The sequence below is a fragment of the Opisthocomus hoazin genome, chromosome 6 (genome assembly GCF_030867145.1).
Source record: "Opisthocomus hoazin isolate bOpiHoa1 chromosome 6, bOpiHoa1.hap1, whole genome shotgun sequence".
Taxonomy (NCBI): domain Eukaryota; kingdom Metazoa; phylum Chordata; class Aves; order Opisthocomiformes; family Opisthocomidae; genus Opisthocomus; species Opisthocomus hoazin.
The window spans coordinates 59620054-59642614 of NC_134419.1; the positions used below are offsets into that span (position 1 = coordinate 59620054).

General features: G+C 41.7%; 1 protein-coding gene across 9 annotated transcripts in view; it reads left to right on the forward strand.

Annotated features, from left to right (window-relative positions):
- The first annotated feature begins 10040 nt into the window (after positions 1–10040).
- The window catches only part of WDFY4 (WDFY family member 4), a 146424-nt gene continuing 133903 nt past the window's right edge, over positions 10041–22561 (forward strand). For all 9 annotated transcript variants that reach the window (XM_075423362.1, XM_075423366.1, XM_075423364.1 and 6 more), the window contains exons 1-4: positions 10041–10150; positions 15892–16165; positions 19977–20091; positions 21122–21225. In XM_075423362.1, the coding sequence (XP_075279477.1) occupies positions 15905–16165; positions 19977–20091; positions 21122–21225 (480 nt within the window). In that variant the 5' untranslated portion in view covers positions 10041–10150; positions 15892–15904. The remainder of the gene's footprint in view (positions 10151–15891; positions 16166–19976; positions 20092–21121; positions 21226–22561) is intronic.

A 22561-nucleotide genomic window follows, 5' to 3' on the forward strand; every position in this document is an offset into this window, starting at 1 on the left:
CCAGGAGGGTGGGGCAGCACTGGGGCAGATAACCACAGAATAGGTGAGATCTCAGTCTTGAGGCTTTCAGGATGGCTAGATTGGTCTGGTTTTGGTGCTAGCTCTACTCCAAACAGAAAGCTGGCCTAAGTAACCTCTAGAGGTCCCTTCTGTCCAACATTTTTGTGAGTCTGTCCACAAGCCTGTTTGATGCTGCCATGTCTGTTGGTCTAACAAAATGCTACTTTTCTTTCCAGCCTTTGCCCCACTATCACCTTCAGATCATGACAGGCCTAACAGCACTCCTACTGCAATCAAACCTGTTGAATCATGGAAATAGCAGCTGAAGGACTTCCCTTCATCATTACCTCTTTCAAATGGATGATTTTTCTCTCAGAAATTCTCTATGAAATTAATTTTGATCTTCCCTGAACTTAATTTCCTGATTCCAATACAGAAAAACATTTAAAGTCTTAACTTAAACCATGAGAGACTACTCACATGCTTCATATCAAAGTACAGCTGACCTGTTGGATCAGAATTCATTGGAATAGTTCACGTTGTTTGATTTTGTATTATGCAAGCAAAGCATAGAGCCTCAAACTTCAAAGGAAGCTACGTGACAGAGTCCCAGTTAGCTGTGCTGTCCAGCCCAGGTCTCTGATTCTGATTGTATTACGCCTCCAGCTGTGCCTTGACTTCAGTGTGCCTTCAGTCAGATCTCCCAACAAAATTTGTCTGAGTTTCCCTGACACTGCTGGGACCGGTGGGATGTGAAAGCCTGGAGATATTACTGTTTTTTCCCTTGTTTGTCTGTTCCTCTACACCCCCAGACTTTCCCTGCACCTTTGAGAACAGTGACAGCAATACATCCTTTAGTCAGGAGCTGCAGGACCTCATGAATCAGCCCCATTAAAATGCAGTAACCTGGGCAATCACTTATTGTATCTGTCATCTTTGGGCCTAGAAGAAATGAGGTCCTTGATTCGGAGAGGAGATACAGAAATGCATTATTTAAAACTTAAATGCTATCTCTGCAGAATGGATTTATTTTTTCTTTTAGTGGCAGGAACCAAAGAGCAGTGCATGCATATTTTAGACACAGGGGACTGAGGCTGGCATTCTCAGGAACATATGTCCTTCTGCTGTCTTAAGGAAAAATACAGTTATTTCAGCAGATCTGATTCTAAATTAAACTAGGGTGAAAACCGGAGGCTAGGTGAAAAATGAAGGGAGCTAAAAATTTCAGATGTGTTGTTACTTTAACACTGTCCCATTTTTCTTCTGTTTTAAATCATTTTAAGCAGAGGGGAAGAAAATAATGAAATCAAAATAGAGTTGTAATTATTAATGACTTCTGGACTTGGGTTTTGGAGGCCCAGATAATATCTGTAGCTCTGCCACTGGCTGTAAATGTGACCCTGGTTATGTCACTTTAATTCTTAATTTCACTGTTTCCAGCCTGCGAAATGGAGATTGAAATATTGACCTTTCTGAGAAACTTTTCAAGATATATCGAAGAAAAATGCCTGATAAAATGGGTTTAATATAAGTAATATTACTTATTAAGCAAATATGTGACCTGAAAATTTCTTCCTGTAAATATTTTTGGATCAAAATGCAACAGATGAATGTGAAAAGCATTTTTGTTTTTTAAATAATGATGTCAACATTTCCATGGGGGGGGAAAATCAATTAGAGATCATAGTCTTTTAAAATCAGCATTCACTTTAGAGCAGGTATAGTATTAACAAAAGTGGTCTTAATTTTCATAATCAGTGTCTTGTCTGCAAGGATACCTGTTTCCTGGAAGATGACAAATACTTCTTCCCTTTCCCTGCCCCAATATCAATATATGAAACAGACTTATTTGGGCTATCCAACTGTGTATTTATACAAATGTTTCCTCAGATATTATCTCCTGTGGAGTTTCTCCACTCATAGCAGCTGCAATGTAATGAGTTTATAGCTGTGATGTAACGGGTTTACAGGGAGTTTACAGCTTGGGGGGAAAAAATGTACTGAAAAGCTCTGTATTACCAGATTTACAGAGACAGAACTGAACTGTTCATTAAATTGTATGAATGGGATTTTTTTGTTTAAAACCAACCAGATAACCCTCTAAAAATTATTAACTCTCCACAAATGACCTTTGTCTCAGGGTATTCTGTTTTGTTACGCTTTATTTAGCCTTACTCATATTTTTTGTTCAATGTTTGAATGAAAAATGCCTTTTCAAAACAAAAGATCAACTAGTTCAATTTTGAAAGTATTGAATAAACCCTTTTCTATTCAATATCCCCCTTTCTTTTTTCTTTTGCCAAAGCTGACCAAATTTGCAACTAATTTACTGCTCCCCACAGGTCCATTCTTCATTTGCAATCCTTTATCTGCTCTGCTACATGCTGAACCTTTATAATGTGTGCCCCTAGAGTGAGAGGGTCAAAGTAGACCACTGTTTTCTAAGTGGCTTCTCTGCCGGGTGCCCAGCTGAAACCTGGCCATTCCAGAGGTTAATGAGAGTATGAAAATATAATCCTATAAATGCTGAAAGTGCTGAAAGTAAAGAAACAGTCAATTAAGATGTTATATTTTGTTATGTGTTACTCTCCTGTCTCATTATTTATGATGGACTGGGGAAAACAAATGAAAGCTGCAACTACACCATGAAAATGAACAGCATAGCTGCAGCTGTGTATGATTTCTGCTGCCTCATAGAAGAGCAGACCTTGAACGCCCTTCTGTCGTGCTGCCACCTGCTGACGCTCCGAGGGGAAGGTGCCGACACAAATGGTGCTCAGGCTGAAGACTGCCCATGTTACTGCTGAGACCCGCAAACCAGATAACGTCTGGAGCTGGGGCAGAGGCTAAACGGCTGTAAGATGTAGTTTCGTATTTTGTGGTCTGTATGGACAAAACAGGTGCATGAGTAACGAAGGGCTCTGAATCTTTCTGGCAGGAGTTCCTGTATTGGGCAAAGGCAGGCTGTTAGAATTTTTCATCTTTATTCTCATCTCATTTGAGAAAAAAGAATGAAATAAAAATAGAAAATAAAAGTTTAATGGAAATGAAAAAGGATAAGAACTTAAATACAAATAAAAATACCACTAGAGCCTGGCATGTTTACGTTAAGTAATTAGTCATACACTTGTCATCTGTCCATTTAGGGTGGCTTTTAAGATGGATCCCATCTCTGAGCTACGCCTCTAGTTGTGCAGAATAAAACACAAGCCCTGGGACTTACTTTGACCAGTTCTTTTGCACTGGTAACTCTGCCAGTGGTCTGAACACGGCTTCTGGTACTGGTTTGTTGCTACATAGTTGGCATGAAGGGGACAAACTTTGCAGATTATGTTCTGAGTGTATGTTGGTCCAAGACACATACAAGGTAGACTTCTGCTGCCTTCAAGTTAGAGTCATCTGCATATTCCTCTAAGCAGTGTGTAGTGACTGATGCATCGAGTTACAAAACAGTTATTGCAATTTGGCCGCATGACTGGTGTCTGATTTTCAGACAGCTTAGAACTCTTACTACTGAATAAGCCTTCTTAGACCTCATGTGAAGACTGCTATTCACATTTCCCTGCTTACAGAGAGGCAATTCTTCCAGGCAGAGACAGCCCTAGAGACTCAGTCTCTGAACTGGCATCTTAACACGCAATCTTGCAGAAGGAATTTGTTGGTTTGTCAGCTCTGCGCCACTGCTATCCAGCCCTGGGAAGGTATTACAGCAAAAGGGACTCCTATATGACACGTAACTGCCGAAGAGCCTGTTGCATTTCCCTCTTGTGGCAAGCCTCTCTGCAAGGTAAATACTGCATTCTTGTATCAGTTCCTCCTTTACTGCCTGTGGTAGCAGCCTCTGCTTCAAATCTGAAAGCTGTGCTTTCAAGTTCTGCTGAACACACTGAGCTCACAAATAATCACATGGCCAATTACTAGTTTCTTGTTGCTCTACTTTGCTGCTTTAACAACATATTTTTACATGTTTAGTGCTAGGATTCAATTCCAAGTCTAATATTACCTCTCTGCTGAGCAGCAGCCCCAATTTTGTGTATCCTTACCGGTCAAGCTCCTAGCACAAAAGAAAACGCTAATGTAGAATCTGGCTATAAATTAAGTAGAGATTAAGGAGATTTTTCTTATTATTTAGCAGCCTATAACAGACTTATCTGAACACCCTAAAAGCAGTCCTTTCCAAGAAAAGAATGAAACCACGGTCCCAAGGGAAGCTACTCGGCTTCAAGAACTGTTTTTTGAACCAGAGCATACCAGGTAGCAAAACTACTGCTTTCATCAGTTTGTCCCCATTCCTTCTGCCCAGAATTTTGTATGACATAGCAAAAGCTAGCAGCTAAATGTTATTGGAGCATTAGTTCTGTAAATAAGTAATTAAAGAGAGAAGATACAGGAGTCTAGTTCAGAGAGCTAGAAGAATATTTGTAGAAAAGCTAGGCTTATGCAATAATAGGGTGTGACAGCTCAGTAAGCATGCTTATTAACTATTTGAAGGTAACTGGGCAGCTATGACTGTGGGAAAGCAGCCTTCCTGGATACATGCAGAGTCTCTCTTGGAGCACCGCTTATAGGAGAGCAAGGTCACAGGAGCAGGAGTTTATAAACAGAATTGGGAGCTGCAACAGGAAACATTACAGTAGTTAGTAAGGGACACATCAGAGATGGAAAAATGTCTGCTCTCAAATTTGTCTTGCGTCTTGCAAGGATTTTAGTTTGTTTTTTTAGCCTGAACTTCAGGCTCCCTATTTCCTCTAAGACGACTATGAGAGTTACTGCAGGCTGTGCAAGCTACACAACATCCTTGCAGAGAGCAAAGAGGGGTGTTAAACAGGAACTAGGACCAATTTCTGAGACTTAAGGAAGTAGAGTTTTTTGCAGAGGCTTTGGTGCTTCTTCTGCAGAGAGAGTAAGAAGAGTATATGTTCCAAGAATATAGCCCTTGGTCAATATGTGTTTATGTAATTCTATCTTGTGCTTTTGTCTGAGGCTGTGTCTCAGAGTGGTATTTTCTGGTAAGTGCTATGTATCAAAGTCCACTTTTCTGGTTTGTAAGTATTTGTAAAGATTTTCCTGCAGAACTTCTGTATCATGATTGTTTCATTCAACAACTTTTGAGTTGATAGTGAAAACAATGAGTTCCTGTGTATCTTGCAGCAAAAAATTAACCTGAGGTAGAGGAGGGGGGAGAAATGGTATACCATTATATTTTGCATTAGTCTTTTGACTTCCTCAATCTCATTAGTCTAACATGCCTTCCAGTGTGGAGATCACGTGTTCAGTCAAGCTGCCTTAAAAATTTTCCTGCACAACGTTTTTCTAGTCAGTAGGTGGCATTTAATCAAAATAGCAGCTTCCCAGAGGAACTTTCATATTTGATACTTTGTCTTCTTCTGCAGAAAAAAATATTCTGTTCACTTGATCAAGATGTTTGGTTCTGACACTTTCAAACAACATTTTCACTTTTGTTACAAACCAATTTTTAAATGTGGCTTCTTTTTTTCGTGTGTTTTTAGAAGTTGATGTTGTTTTACTAACTCTGGAATAATTTTGGTGGCAATTAGTGATGCACAGAATTTAAAAAACTGTAATTTAGAAATATTTAGGGTATTTCTGTGATTATACAGTCCAGTGATTCCACTGTCCCCGACTACTTTTAAAGGAGCCACAAAAGATGAGTAAAGCCTGGGGCTGTCAGGCAGCAGAACAACACTTGCTGTGTAAGGGTTCATAGGAAACTACATCAAGATTGCACAGATTGGAAAATGCTGAAAACCACTGCACCAGTCTCTAAGTTGCAGCATCTCTAAGATGCAGGCTGTTGGATATACCCTGGTTCATTCCTGTTTAAACAACAAAAGCATCGGGAAAAAATGCCATTTTGATTTACAGATTTTTGTTGATGGAGGGAATTTGTTCCAATTTCCAATGAAATGTTTTGAAATAGCAGAATTTCAAGTGACAAATTATCCTTATCATCTGACACTGCTACTGCTGTTCAAACCTTGCCAGCACCAAGGTGGAGGCTGGGTGCCAGGAGGCACAGAGGACGGGTTGCAGACCACCCGGCCTTGCTCAGGGGGAAATGCCAGAGGAAGGAAATCAATCTCTTTCTTGAGACAAGTTAGGAGCTTGCCTCCAGCACTGACACTGCAAACTGCCTTGTCTCTTTACAGCCCATCAGTCATGGTGCCAGAGTAGTCAGTAGTGTAACTAGACCTCCTGATCCAGAGTGCTCAGGTCCAAGGGGTGCTGGCAGGCTATAGGCAGAGAAACGTTGCCTTGCAGATGTGCTGTACGTCTTTACCAGCTACCGGTCTCTTGGCTTCATCAGCATGAGCTCCATTTAACTTGAAGCTGAAGTGTAGTTCTCTGTGCAGTTGTACAGATATGCAAGTTACCTGATGATGTGCATAGTGCAGCCTTGCATCAGCACATGCTGCCTTATCTTCCTCAGAGGTGGTGGTGCTACCCGGAGGCGGCAGGCCCCGGAGGCCGCTTCTCGGGGGCCCTCGTCCAGCTCAGGGCTGCCAGGAAGCAGCTGGCTTTCGCTTCCCACCTCCCCAGAGCTCTGCCCTCCTAGGAGCACCCGGCTGAAGAGGTGGAGCGGCTTTCCGGGCCACCCCAGTCCTCCCCTTGTGTGTGTGCCAGAGGCAGAGGACCTGAGCTGCTCAGGCTCTCAGTCCTGTGGCTTTTTGTTTCTCAGCCTGCTCTTTTCGCTTCTTTGGGAAGATTTGCTGGAGGAGCTCCTTTGTTGCAGATTTCGAGGTCTGCTGAGAAAAACGATGAGTGAAAATGATGGTTAAGCAGCTGGTTTTAATTTTTGCATTGCCTTTCTCTGTGGTCTCTCTGTCAGCTTCTGTTCTGCCATTGAAAAGCAAGGAGGAAAATGAAATGGAGCCACTTCCCTTTATGATGTTAAAGAAATGAAAAATTATTTGATGCACATTTTAAAATCAACATTCTTTTTATCAAGAAAAAAGAAAGAAGATAGCTGGATTTTAGCAAGAAAGGCCAAGAGTGGAAAAAAACCCCGCAGCTAGCTCAACATTTGAACACTTCACAATGTTGAAAGGGGCATGCGTTTAACTGGCTTTTTTTCTAGGTTGAATATTATGAAAGTGCAGCAGAAAAATGTATTGATGTCGGCAAAATCAGCTGCATTCTATTTCTTATGTCTACAAGGAAAGGAACTTGCTCAAGGGAGAAATATGGGCTTCTTGGCAAAGCTCCATCCCGCTTGGGTTTGCAGTTGGGATGAACTATCAGCCCCTCAGGCAATGGCAACTGCATAGCAATTGCCAGAGGATGTCTTTGGTGCAACCAGTTAGCCCATCTGGTGAATCTAATGCAACTGAAACATAGTGCAAGTAGGTTTTCAGGAGAAACATGCAGTAGCTGACCTCCAGCCTCAAGCTGGAGAAGTGCTGTGTTTCTAGCCATTCTGGACCCCTAACATATCTTGGTGTGGGTGGTGTCATTACTGCAAAGGCGTGAAACAGGGTTTCTCCACTTGTGTGTGGAGGTTGGAGTGGCAAATAAAGGAGAAGTTTAATAAGACTCAAAATATGGCGCACTGACAGTGTGAGACGGATCTTGTAGCTTCTGTCAGGAAGTCCACTATATGTCTGGCTTGGGTGGGACATCTCGCCTCCACTGGGCCATGAATGACCTAGTTAGGAGGGCTGCGCCTGTTGGGTGGCAGTTTCCAGTCTGTGTCTGTAGAGCTAGCTCCTGGGTCCAGAAGATTGTCATTGCCCTTTCTAGAAAGCTTAAACGAAGATAAGGGTTCCTTTGAACTAGGTGCCCTGCACTTAGATACAAATGCAAGTGTGGGGGAGAAGTGTCCTTTTTATCCTGAGAGATTGGAGGAAAAAACATAAAGAGGTTTTTACTCTCTATTTTTGTAGGTGGAGGCACTGTGCAAAGGGTTGTTAATATAAACTGCCCAAAATGACAAAGGGATTTGTGGCGCTGTCTTCTACTATATTAGTGATTAGCTTGTCTTTATACCTTGAGTTATTTTTACTACAGATAATTTGCTTACAGCTGTTTTGCTCCAGTGAAGCAGAGATTAAGCAGCAGGGGGTGTTGAAACTGGTCTTCCAGCCCCATCAGCAGTTGGTGCAGAACGAAAAAGAGAAACGGTGCTTCCTCTGCTGTGTGGATTAGAAATCTACTAATGACTGTGTGGCTGCTTGAATCCTGACAGCATCTAGTGAGTTGGGCACCACAGGAAAGGGAAGGCTCCTGGGAAAGAAAGCTCTCTGATCGAACAGCATGGAGGGGCTTCTGCAAATGACCTTCTCTTTTGTGGGTTTAAGCTGACACTGAAAAGGCAGAAATGGAGCATATTTAGGCTTGGTTCTGACTTAGGAAAGGGAACAATAATGTTCTCTTTGGGTTAGTATTAATATTCTCTTCTGTGTCTCTGATTCTGCTATTCATCTCACTAGTGTTGTTTTGGCTAGATTGCAACCGGGAAAGTATTGGCTAATACGTGAATGGTATAAAGCAGAAAAGTAGTAGATGTGTTGACACAGCCTTTCACAGGAGGCCCTACAGCCATGTTAGTGCAGCACTGAGCTCAGCCAGGCCTGTGCACGTCTCAGTGGGCCTCACTAAAGTGGCCAAATGTGACATTCACTGGAGCTGCCCTGGGTGTGGGTAGCTCAGAGTGTGAACTTGCATTTGCCTGGAAATCACCCTGTAGATTATATCTATTTAAACTCAGTAAGTGGAAAGTAAGTAATAGATAGTAGATTATACTTCTTTATACTTAGATAGTTTAATTCATGCTTTCCAAAAACTGGAAAAGTTAAGGCTACTTGTCTGTACAGACCGGACAGAGTATTTTCCTCGGGATTTAAGGTGTATTTCTATTTGTAGCAAAGCTACAGAGCTGCTAAATTCCTAGTATAATCTGTAAAGGCATGAACTAAACCCATGATTTTGCTGCTGTCTCTGTTGTTGATCTTTCGTTCAGTAAATACTTTTCCACAATAAGGGATGAGAAGAATCCACTGGGACTGTTCTATGCCAGAAAAGTCGCTGCATTGAGAGAGGTTGCTACAATGTATAGACAGTTGCTGTTCTGTCCTATTATTTAGCGCTACCAACAGTGAAATCAGTCCCTTGAAGACTTGCTGCTTCTACCTTCAGAAACGTCAGGAGTCTCCAGTCTGGATACTGCCCTAGCTTAGTTGGAAGAGAAAGTTAGTTTTCTTCCTGAATAGTGGAATGCAGTAAATGTTAAGAGAAAACAGATGGCTTTAACCACCTAGGGTAAAATACCTTCAGGTTTCAGTCACTGCAAGGCCATGATCCCACTGATTCTCAAGGTCACCATAAAATTCTTGGGGAGAAGCAGTTTAGGAAACACTTGAATTTCCTGTGTCAAAAAGTTTAAACTCCACCTCCCCTTAAAAACCAATTGGAAAACCTTTCAGATGTGTTATTAGGGAGAATGAAAAAGCGGCTAGACAACTGAGTAGTCTTCCACCAACCCTGTAGCTAATCTAGGCTCCTCTATGTTGTCAGTGAGTTTGTAGTGCTGGTTTGCCTCTTGATCTGAGTAGCTGCCTTGACCATTTAAGTAGAGAGCTCAAGGACGTAACATTTACCTCAACATTCAAAGTTTAAATTCAAATATTAAGGGTACTGAATTTGAGGAAGGACTCAAGGACTTCCAGCTGTTGCCTGTCCTTTGGACACAGATTGTGCAGAGAGCATGATCTTTGTGGTGCTGTATTCCTCTAGTAGTTTGTTTAACCTTAAATTTAAAAACAAAGTGAAACAACAACACCCCCCACATATACACCTTTTCTTTGTGAATATGGTATGAGGGGAAATACCTGGTTACTCCTGACCCAGGGAGAAGCATGCAATGCCTGCCAGGTTTGTGCGTAAGCCAAATTGTTCTAAATTGCTTTGGGAGATTGGTGGGTCCTGAGCATGTGGTTCATTTGCTCTTCACTTCTGCTTTCCTCAGGAAATAAGTGCAGCAGCTAATCAGGTGATTCATAGTGGAAAGTTTAAAGAGCAGAGTGGGAGCTGCTGCATGCACCAAGATGCCTAGTCGGACAGAAGAGGTAACACTCCTTTCTCTGGATGTGGTTATTGACTACAACAGGAGCTACTGAATCTAGGAACCGAGGTATGTCAAGAGATTTGCTGTGAAAGCAAAAGGAACAGGCTGTTAACTGTTGAAGGAAACCGCAGTATTATCTGCGGCTGGTTTGTTGTGGTAGGATAATTCTCAAACAGCAAAGGTTTCAGTCAAAGTTCACCCTAAACTGCAGTGCAAGGAGGAAAAAGAATGAGTGGTTTGCTAGTATCCTTTAATCTAGGGATGATAATAGTATTGTTGAGGTAAGGGGTGTATCTGTTGCTGCTGCTGTTGGAGACTTGTTAGATTTAGTTTAACTGCATGTCCTTATCTAATGAGCAGTTCTTTTGAGATTATCAGAATTGCCCTGGTCTTGTTCCTATGAGTTTGTTACAACTATATTGTCTGTGACTGACCCAGAAGCATTCTGTTTTCTCTTGAGATGGGGGCATTACTTCAATTCCAGGAGGACCACATCTCAAAAGCAAGTATACCCGGTATCTCTGCTTCTTTCACGTCCAGTAGGGGTACAGCCAAGTCAGAGAAGAAACTGTTCTCAGTTAGATATTTAGACGCTACTTTTTAAAACACAAGAAATGAAGAGTGGGTGCATGAGGAAGAGGCTAAGTCAGTTTTACAGCTACTTTTGGATTGCATGGAGATGGTCTTCAAACAAAAATAGAGAAATGCAGTTAAGTGTTTGAAACTGAATTAAAGATTTGTGAGATTGTACTGCAGAAGTGCCATGTCCAACTCACAGGTACTCAAAAAGTAAACACAGGCTTGACAAATGAAGTCGTAGTGTAAATTAATGCAACTTCTTTGGTAGTAATAGTGTCACACCTTCTTGAAACAAGATAAAATGCTATTTATTTTGCTGAAAATGTGGGGCTCATCCTACTGAAATGGGACTTCTTCTTTGAACAGTATTCAACCTTCTCTAAGCTGACAACTGTTCTAAAACCCCTCTGTTGTATGTATGTTTTCAGCTATTTGCATTTCAAGGCACCATCCAGGTCGGGCTCCCATTTTACAAAGCGCTGAGCCAGAACTTAGGAAGAGAGAATACCTTCCCCGTAGAATTTACTATTAAATGGACCTGGCAAGGATGAGTAGGGTATTGAATTTTGTGACTTGTTTTAATTCATTGCAGTCCTTGTATTGGAGAAGATAAATAGAGTGACATCAAAGTGTAAATCTTCTTGGTGGTGTTTTTAGTTTTGCCTCGTGAAATACGGCAAGTATGATCACTAGACATAGAACTGATAGGTGTAGACAATTTAAGAAAGGCAGAGGGAGCTGAGGGAGGAAGAATCAAGGTGATGAGGGGCACAGGTAAGTACTAGATGGACAGCATCTGGCACAGTGTTTGTTCTGAGGTACTGTCATTTTCTGTGAGCACAGAGCGGTGTGAGCTACAAAGAGGGAGTTTGTGATTGAATTGGGAGAGAACTAGAATTTGTGAGATAAGATGGTTCATAAAAGAAACAGGTGATGCCTTCTACTGCTTGGGTCTGTTATGGCATCAGACAGCTTTCCTGGGGAGGTAGTGGAATCCCTGTTTTTAGCATTTGATAGGATTGACTGGCATTATTGTTTAATGAACGGATTTATCTTGGCTGTCAAAGAAAGGAAGGGGGTATAAAGAGGTATCACACAATATATTTTTGGGGTGCTGTGAGCTGTGTGTTTATAATAGTCACCAAAATCCTGGGGTTGAATAGTCAAGAAAAGGCTATTAGGAGCAGGAATATTTAAAGCAGGTAGACCTAGTGCTAGGGGGTCTAATATTCAGTCTAATATGCCTCTTGTCTTCTGGACATTTGGAGCAAAGCAGGAGGCAAATCGTAGTCCTCATGTTGCTTTCATGTACTCTTGCAGATTAAAGATTTCCATGTGATTTCACATGTACACTCAAATATCTGATTTTTTTGCAGATATGTACCATGAAAAGTGGACCAAACTCTGAAATTTGCTGTGAAACTTGATTGTGTTTCTGTCACACTTGATTGTGTTCTGTTTTGCTGTGAGACCCTTCTCTGATAACAAATGATTTTACATGTAAAAGTAAACTTCTTGATCTTGATGTAAAATGGGATTTTGTAGCTGTATGGGATAATTCTTTGGACAGCTAGGAGAGTTCATCCCAGATAAATATAATTTAAATGTTATTTTAATAATCATGCTTGTTCAGCCAGTAAGCTTTTGGTATCTGCCTGTCCTTCTGCCAACTTTGGTCAGGCCTTTCTTCCCTTTTGTCTTCTCAGTCTGAAAAGCCACATTGCAGCATGATTTCCTACAAGCTTCGTTTAGAACAAAAGGGAAAATACATGAATAAGTTCCACTTCCTCTCTGTTACCTGACACTACTTTCTGAATGATTGCATCAGGTTTATTTTATACATTTTTACTTTCATGTCTTTTAAAATCTTTATTATTTTGACTTTGCTTTTTGTATCATTGTGATATTTATAACTCATCAACAATTTTTATTTTTTTTTGTTAGAAGTTGGAAGGGACATCTGTGGGTCGTCTAGTCCAACCCCCTTGCCAAAGCAGAGTCTCCTACAGCAGGCTGCACAGGACCTTGTCCAGGCAGGTCTTAAATATCTCCAGAGAGGGAGACTCCACAACCTCCCTGGGCAGCCTGTTCCAGTGCCCCATCACCCTCAGAGTGAAGTTCTTCCTCATGTTCAGACGGAACTTCCTGTGCCTCAGTTTGTGCCCGTTGCCCCTTGTCCTGTCACTGGGCATCACTGAAAAGAGCTTGGCCCCATCCTCCTGACACCCACCCTTGAGATATTTATAAGCATTTATAAGGTCCCCTCTCAGCCTTCTTCAGGCTAAACGAGCCCAGCTCCCTCAGCCTTTCCTCGTAGGACAGATGCTCCAGTCACCTCATCATCTTTATGGCCCTCCTTTGGACTCTCTCCAGTAGCTCCTCATCTTTCTTGAAGTGGGGAGCCCAGAACTGGAGTGCCAACATAGAGGACCTTTTTGAAATATCTAAGCTATCCTTAATACAAAGATACTGGAATGCCAGACCCTGTGATATTGTGATTGGTCTAGAAGAGGGATAGAAAATACAAAGGATTTGTAAGTCCAAATGAAATTGTAGGTGCAAGAAAAGGCTATTAGGAGAAAGAATATTTAAAGCAAATAGTGCAAGTGGAGACAACAGACTAATACTAGGGAACTGATATTCTAATATGCTTCTTGTAGTTTAGACAGTTGGAGTAAATAAGGAGGCAAATCATAATCCTGATTTTGCTTACATGTACTTCTGGAGATTAAAGATTTCAATGTACGCCCAAATGTCTTAGTCTGTTATAGTTAGGTCTTAATTAGTGAAGTTGCTTGCACATTTCTGGTTTTAATAGTTCTATGCAGAGGGCAAGAATTCTTTCATTACATAGATTCACAGAGTGGGAATTTTTTGAGTGACTAGCCCTGCTTGCATTAGCTGTGCCACCAGAAAGGAAGGCCTGCTAAGTACAATAGAAAGAGAGAAATTAGGCAAACACATTTTCAGTGCCAGTCAGTGCAGTGTGGTTCAAGCAATGCCATTGATTGGTCAGTCATTGAGCTTCTGAGGCCAGTGTAAACACTTCCATGCCTCAGTTTCACCACCTGTAAAATGCCTCTGTCAAGGATTCGGGCTTCTCCGTACAAATGACCAAGGTGAATGTAAGCACTGGGAGTGAGTTACTTGTTATTTGGCACTGATTCAGGCTTAGCAGAGTAGCTTCCAAGGTGAGACATTTCCTTTAGGAAGAGAATGGTGCCATTTGGGATGTGAGAGCAGCCTCGTTGAAAAAGTAACTCTGAGCTGTGCTCACTGAAGCCCCTAGAACTGTACTCAGGCTTTCTCAACACACTGTACAGCTTCCCGATGACTCAAGTAGACTGAGATCGCATACCGGGGTTAAGTATAACATATGACAAATGTAACTCCCACACAGTCATGAGGAACAGAGTCTTCCTGTTTACTTTGTGCAGACAGTCATCACACTTTTTCTGCTCACAGGGTTGTGTTGTCTTAACACAGATATTTAAGGAAAACAACAGTAGCGAAACACAAAATGTTGCTGAGACAGGAAGTTTCAGATTGGCATCCCTGGAGACTGATCAAAATATTGTAGCCCTTCATCTCCTAGTGAAGGACAGAGTATGCAAGTTACCCTCTGCTGTAGTATGAAGGATAAGCATTTGCATCCAAGCAATGTCTTCTGGGACCATCAGCTTGCTGCAGGTGGTGTGGTGCACAGTGGCAAGATAATGTCACCCTTTTCATCTCTGCAGTATGGAGCTACTGCATGAGTGTGGAAGTGAAACTGGTTCATCTGACTTGGAGTGGGCAGGATGAAAGCCGTAAGCAAGCTGTGTAACTGACGGATGGCAAAGGAAGAAAATTCCATATGCAGTATTAGTGTTGGCTCATAATTTCTAAACCAGGCTCATAATAGTCTTTTTTAAAATTTATTTTAAGAGGTGTATGTGTTGGTAGTGCAGGAGCTCTGACTCAGTTTTTTAGTTACATTTGCTTTTTGGCATTTTTATTGACAAGGTAGAATGGCAATCAGAGACACTGTAGAGAAGGAACCTATTTCCTAGAAATGGAGTACATCGGTGTTTTTCTTTGAGGGGGTGTAAAGATATGTTAAAGATTCTTCTAGGTTCTTAAAAGACAATATATTTGGTAAGTTCATCTTGGTGACAACTCCCCAGCTGCCTGCCCATACTATGATACTTTATGTGTGCCATATTTTGAGTAGTCAGGTGATGTCCTAGACACCAATAAGCATATGGCTGATTTCGATGCAAGCCTGTTTTCCATTGGTGTAAGTGTTGTCATTATGTAGACTCTGGGTAGCAGGGTGAACTCATGGAAGGCTATGGCAAAGAAGTAGGGTTGCTGTGAATTCAAGGCTGTGTCAGCGTCCTCTCAGAAGACTATGGATGAGAACAGGGCTGGAAAGTAGATGGAAGGACTTGGAAGAGATGAGGGTATCAGAAGGATTCCTCTACCTATAGGGCAAGATAGAATCATTGTCGGTTCAGTCTGATGGAAATGAGGCTGTTAGAAGCACTTTGCTCCTTCATTGAGGCATATCCATTTCAGTTTACAGGATCAGCAAAACAGGTAATGTTGTAGTGAAAATACCTGCGTCTTGTACAGAGATGTACATCTGCAAGATAGAAGAGCTGAATGTTGCTGGCTGTTTGGACCAGCACACCCATGTGGGGAATATTTGGCTTTTCCACACAGCTCCTATTCCAGCCAGTGCTTCAATCCCACTCAAGGCGGGGAGTGCATCAGAGATGTGTAGCTTAGTTTAGCATCCCTACTCAGTGGAATGTGTAATCTGGCTATTGGGTAGTGCTCTTCCAATGCAGATCTGATGATGGTAATAGTTTTGACTTGTTTTACAATGAGAGTGACTAAAGTATAGGGAGAGGATCTGGCTCAGTGGCAAAGCTGGGGCTGGAATCCAGGTTTCCTGCATGGTTTACCAGTTTGTCCTGCCAAAGTCCAGATGAATTGTGTAGAACAAGCACATGTTTCTTATGGGAGAGAGCTCATTCATGTGATTGCAAGGTGGTAATGCTCTTGTCCAGAAGCAGAGTGCTTTGCCATGAGAATTGGAAAAGAGTTGGTGGCTGCCAGCGTTTCCATACTTCTGAACTCCCGAACTCCAACAGTTAAGACTGTCAGTGTCTAGTTTCATGGGAAAGGTGACTGTTAAGAGATGATGCTAACTGTAAATAACATGGTACCTTTAACTTTAGGTCTCATTTCATCATGGACAAAGCAGCTGAACTCAAGTGGCAGCTGGAGGATTCACCTGGCAAAGCAGAACAGCAAGAGCAAAACCCTGATAATGGAGACAAAGCAGAAGTGCCAGGACAGTCTGCACACAGTGAGGACAAGCCACCCCAGAGCCATACCCCACAGTGGGAGACTCTAGGCAGACAGTTTGTAGAGTACGAGCAAGTGGCTCCATTTCTCATCCCAGAGGAACAACAGAGAAGGCTGCTGGACTTTCTCCCACTCTTCTTAAAGGTTTGTTCTCTTTGTTGCCTTTGGTGCGGATGCCAAGGATCTAAATTTGAGTTTCTGTTGCTCTATCCTTTCTGTGGTCACCCTAACTTCCAGTGGAGTTAATTGGAGCACGATCCCTTTGTCTAGGTGATAATTACTTTCATTCAACTAGGAGCCTGGAGAAACAGCTTCTTGTCCTCCTTTCATCTAACTAACCTGCTATGTGAGTGTGAGGAAAGTATACGGGGGAGTACTGCTTTACTTTCCTGAAAGGCTAAATTCTGTTCATGGAGTCCAGGTATATGTAGATGACTCAGGCATGTTTCAAAGTGAAGTACCCTGTCAGGAGGTCCCTTCACGTCTGCCTCATCTGTTTACTTAGTAGGGCACTGAGCACAGTTTCACTCTGGGAAAATGTGGTTGTGGCGTGCAGCCAGTAGGGGAAAGGCAGGGGTACAGTCTTAAGGTGGAGTTGCTGGGTTAATGACAGTGCTGATGTCTAATTTTAGTGCTTGAGAGAGGAGTCGTGTTATAAACGAGGAAACTGTGGCAAGAGGAGAGGAAGGTTGTACTGTGGGTGAGGGACACAGCTGAGAACTACAAGATTTTAGTTAGCAGGCTGCTCTACCCCGTGCCCTAGAGCTGTACATGTTACGAAGTGCTTACAGAAACTACTTCACTTCCTCCTGTTTAACAGGGCACTCCGTGTACATCCTCTCCCTCCTTGGAGAATTTTCATCTCTTGACTTTCCTTTCCTTGTTTGGTCACGCAGATGCCAGTGCATCTGTCTTTTTTGTCTTAGAGTGCCTAAGGTGTTACTCCGTTGGCTGGAGAGAGTCACTAGGAGCCACCTGGAGTGTGGGGGCTCATCACTCACTGATACTTGTTGATGTAGGAGGAGAATGTTAGCCGTCTGCTTGTGATTCAGCACTAGACTAGGAGTTATTTTAATGTGACCCCTGTATCTTCCCTCTTGGCACCTCAGAAAGTATCAGAATCTTCTATTACATGGCTGGCTTTTGAGCTAGCGTCTCTCCATGTAGCATGGAATAGGAAGGACAGATGGCAAAAGCAGACACAGGGAACTTGTGGCAGAACATTAAACCTGTAGAAACAGGCTTAAGAGGAAGAAAGAAAATCTAATTACAATGATATATCATATGAGTTTCCTCTGAAGGCAGAAATCCTAGAGTGGAGTCAGGTCGATATTTTTCCAGATACAGATCTTTTATAGGCTCAAAGATAAATATGGAACTGATTAGGTCTGTTCTTAGAAGAAAGCATATTCAGAGGTTGGTGTCTGACCCACAGGAAGATCACCTACAAAATCAAATCAGAACATTAGTGGCCTGGTCTGTAATGAGATGGACTAGCTAAATATTTGCACAATGATAGCATTGCTGTGAACCTCCGATAACTGCTCTCTGCTGTGTATGGTCTGAACTTCTAAAATTTGTCTATCTTTTTCTGTTAGCAGAAGAGTGAGTATAACAAGTCCTTTCTGAAGTGTTCAGAGGGTGTTCCTGTTGGAGGCAGAGGGGCAGGAATCTATCACTGCTTTCTTCTGGAAAAGGGCATAGCTTAATGACGAACACTATGTATTCTTAAGTGGCTGCAGGTTTCTTGTCGTATTTGCCCAGCTTGCTTCTGTTTACAGGTCTTCCCTCACTTCTGCGTCACAAGCGGAGGAATTGATGGATCTTGCTCCTGCAACTGAGGGTCCCTGAAAATCATTTATGGTCAAAATCTGAAAAAAATAGCTTGTTTTTTTCAATATTGTCAACTGATTGAAAATTAATTGATAGCCCCACTGTGCAATTGCATTTCAGTCTTTTGTAGACCAGAAAAAAAAGTTAGGTGCAGTTCCAGAGGTCAATGCGATAGAATGAAGTAAAAAGTAGGTACTTGCCTCTTTGCTGACAGACAGCTGAAACTTTGTGGGGAAAGAAATAGCTTGTCCACAAGCTGCCATCATCAAAGAAAGAAAAGTAACTGAAAGCAAAGGTAGGGAAGGAAATAATGTTTGTAGAGGATCTGCTTTCACAAAGATGCACTGATTTCTTGGCAGACAGAATTATGGGGTGTCTGCTCCAAATTATTTTAAGAGAACAAATGTCATTATTTTTGTTACCTTCCTTTCATCATCTGGCCTTGTGTCTTGATTTTTCTGAGCTTTTGGAAGGAGGACTCTGTTGTAAGGAAAATTTTCAAGACTGGTGGGGACAGAGGTGTCTCAGCCTGGTATTGAGGTGAATGCTGCACTATTGGTAATATATTGATGTGTATAATGTCAGATGTTCTAGATAAAAGTAATGGTATCTGATTCTTGGAGGCCAGCTGGGTGTGATAGTATTAATCTACTGGAATATTTTTTATTGGTTTTGATTTTTTTTTCCCCAAAGTCAAGGCTAAGAAGCATTTGAGAGGGAATCTGTTTGTCAGAGCAGGAAGCCATCAAGTCTTGCTGTTATTCTTCTTTTCAGTTTTGCATTGGATTGCTTGTCCATTCTTGAACATTTTTAAACTTACTTATAAATTGTTTAAAAACTTCTTTAACAATTCTGTTTTCCTTGGCTAGCTATGCATTTAGGACTATGCCTTCCTATTTAGGGGTGCTTATTATAGCATAGGAAATGTTTAGAAATCCTGATCTGGTAAACATTTACTGTCTTCATCTCCACATTTTAAAGTGCATCTTTTCCTATATTAGCACCGATCTGTACTCGTTGTGTAAACTGGCTTGTAATGTGTAAATTCTTAGCCAGGCAGCACTGTCATTCGAGGCCTGGCAGCCTGTATCTTAATCTGGTAGGCAGACGGGTTAGGCAACTCGTATTGCTGCAAATAACATCCAGTGCCTTTTGGGCTAGAATATTGCTGAGTTTTCAGCTCCTTTCCCCATATTTTCTTTATTACCTTAGTTTGCATCAGAGATTATTTCTGTCCACCAAGAAATGCTCATTTTATGATCCTTACTTTCCTCCCAAAATATACTAGAATTGAAAGGCAGAAACTTTATGAATGTATCAAAAAGCAACAAAAATAAAACCACAACCACAAACCAAAAAAACCCCACCAAAGCCCACAGAGGAATTTGCTTGCTTGTTCATTCTGTGATTTTTATATATTTATTGACTTGAAGGATATAGTTCAGTTTCAGGTGAATCTTGGCCAGTATGCTGGTAGCTGGAAGCATTAGTCTTGTATTACCATGTTTTCTTTTTCACAGATCTGTTGCAAATTCTCCATGAGAGCAGCAGTTCCAATTCTATTTCAGTCTCTAAGTAGCTGAGACTGTGCAATGACTAGCTGAATAGAGAAAATACAATTTTTTTTTTCATTTTTATACAATTGAATATTCAGGTTTTGTTCATGACTATCCTTAGTTTTGGGGAGACCGGTTTTTGGAGAAGGATATACTTTCACCGAAAAATTTTTGAACAACTGTAGCTGTAACCTTTTCAGGGTACAGAGTGTTGATGTTGTGTTTCAGAAGGGACTAGCGTGCTTTTTGATACAAATAATTACTGACAGAGGGGCTATGATAAACAGTTACCTTGTTCTGATTGTATTCAATGGACAAAATAATGTAAATGATCTCTAGTAGGTACATTACATGATTCAAAATGTAGTTCCAGGTTGACTTCTGTGACTGTAGTGTCACGCTCCCACCTGTCTGGCAAATACTGCTTAATAGACTACACTGGCTGGGGAGGGAATTTTTCAGGGGAACGTTAGCTTTATGTTTTCTGATTTATATCTATTAGTGCTTCTCAATCTGCCAGAGACTTGCTGTATCAAAAAGACTTAACAGTTACACTTGGATTTCAGGCCTGGGAACAGTCCGCTGGAGTAATTGTATTCCCCAACATTCAGCTGTTAGCCAGTGAGGTTTCCAAGCTTCTGACAAAAGAAATTAAGAGGAACCTCAATGGCAAACCTGCAGGTAATGATCCTATACCACATTTAGTAGATCCACTTATTCTGGGAAAGTGCCGTCACTCAGCTGTCCTCTGCATTTACCGTGAGGGAAATAAAGGTGGAACAGGACACTACTAAGTGTAGCAAACCAGATTTCTTCGTAGATGTGAGCTAGCACTGGTTTTGGATGATTGCACTGAAGATCTGGCCTAGTATGCCACGTTGACCTTGGTTTTGGAATTTTTGTAGCTGGAAATGTATAATACTGCAGCCACGCAGTAAAAGAGTAGGCTACACACTGTTCTGAGGAGCTTTCTTTAGTGCTAGCCACACAAAGCTTTGCTAGTGGCTGTTGTAAATTCTTCGCACTGGTCAGCTGGCAGACTGCATGAACTGAGCTGGTGTTCCCAGTGAAGCCTGTCAGTTTGAAACATGTAGTTTACATGAACTGACATGAGCCTGATGCTGGATGAAAATCCTTTCATGCCCTTCTATGGGGCTACAAAGATAATCAGGGGACTGGAGCATCTCTCACACAAGGCACGGCTGAGGGAGCTGGGCTTGTTTAGCCTGAAAAAGAGAAGACTGAGAGGGGATATTATAAATGCTTATAAATATCTTAAGGGTGGGTGTCAAGAGGATGGGGCCAGACCCTTTCCAGTGGTGCCCCGCTACAGGACAAGGGGCAATGGGCACAAACTCAAGCATAAGAAGTTCCATCTGAACACGAGGAAGAACTTCTTTGCTCTGAGGGTGACAGAGCACTGAAACAGGTTGCCCAGAGAGGCTGTGGATTCTCCTTTTCTGGAGATACTCAAAACCTGCCTGGACGCGGTCCTCTGCAACCTGCTCTGGGTGACCCTGCTTCGGCAGGGGGGCTGGACTAGATGACCCACAGAGGTCCCTGCCAACCCCTACCATTCTGTGATTCTATTCACTTCAGTGGAATCCTGCTACTGTAATTTTGTTAAATTTTTCAGATCTTTTAAGAAAGGATCAATGCATCATTTCATCTTTCATTAAGGAAATAAAGTTTAATGTTTTTGTGGTAACAGAGGAAGCTCGTCTGGCTTTGGAGCAATTGCTACAACAGAAAGGGGAAGCAGAAGATGGCCGTTTGCTCCTGAAATCGGTGTATCTGCTCTCACAGACTGACTTGGTAAAAGAAATTACTACAAAGGTTTTTTTGTTGTTTTGTCCTGTTTTGATTTTTTTCCTTTTTGTTTCAGAGACGCTGGGTAGCCACCTGAACAGTGGAACACCTAAGTCTCATAATGTTTGTGTTATCTTCAATGCTTTGTGCTTCAGCATGCCCAGGGTATACAGTCAGTTAGAGGACACACCACCAGGTTTATAGTCTAGGCTTTTCTAAAAGAGGGAAGTAAGCACTCTGTGCTTTCAGATACCCTTTCTGTTTTGATAATCAGGCAGCTCTTTTTTTCTAATGTTCCTCTGATTTATCTTTTTTTTTTTTTTCCCCCCATTGTGTATCACTGCTCTTCAACCTTTCTTTGTCACTCCAGCTTGCATATCAAAAAGATGACCAATAGGGATATGTCTGTCTGGTAATGCCATGGCTGGTTTTTCCATCCTGACAGCCTCTCACTTCAAAGCATTTCAAAACATTTCACAAACTCTGCTTGTACAGTCATCCTGAATACAGTCTGGCATCAGCAGTACAGCCTGCTGATAGGCATTGGGGGTGCATTTACCTTTTACATTGAGCTGAGCATTTTGTGTCATCCTTATTCAAATACATGAAAATAAAATCTTACTGTCAGCTTCTTGTGGACATGTTCTGTGTCATAAGGAGCTGTATAAAATTATTTATAGTCACAGGATGAAGTTCCTGATGAGATTTCTGTTTTTTTACAGATTTAAGACATTGCTATTTCTTGTAGCACGCACACTCACAAAACTTCATATCACAAACCTCACTCTTTCGTTTAATTTGCTGCTGTTTTTTGCTTTGATTATTGCTTGCCAAGAAGGCACACTGGGACTTCTCTAAGTTGTATATATCCATAGTGAAAATGGGAAGAAACTAAGTGTTGAGAAACAGTAGCTCTTGCATTTCTGAAAGCTATAATTAGAAGTTTCTGTGCAGTTATTCAATATGTTACAAAAGCAAAGGCGTTATAGTTAAATTGCTGCTGTGCTGGATCAAGGTGGGAATGGATAATTCATGCTTTTAACATACCAGGTCCCTATAGCCGCAGGGTATCCTGTGAACTAATGAGAAAGGGAATACTGTCTGCCCCTGGCAGCCCCCTGATATTTTAGTTGCTGTTAGTTCACAGGTTGTGTGCTTTATCAATTCTAGATTCCTTATTCAGGACACGGGAAGTATCTCTGTCAAAGCTGTAGTTCAGCTGGAGTGGAAAGTCCTGGGAACAGCTATGGTAACATATAGTCAGTGTGTTTACTTCTGCCAAGTGGATTTGTACAGCAACGTCATATGGTTGCCATGTTTGTGTGCCCTAGAGCACTTGTAA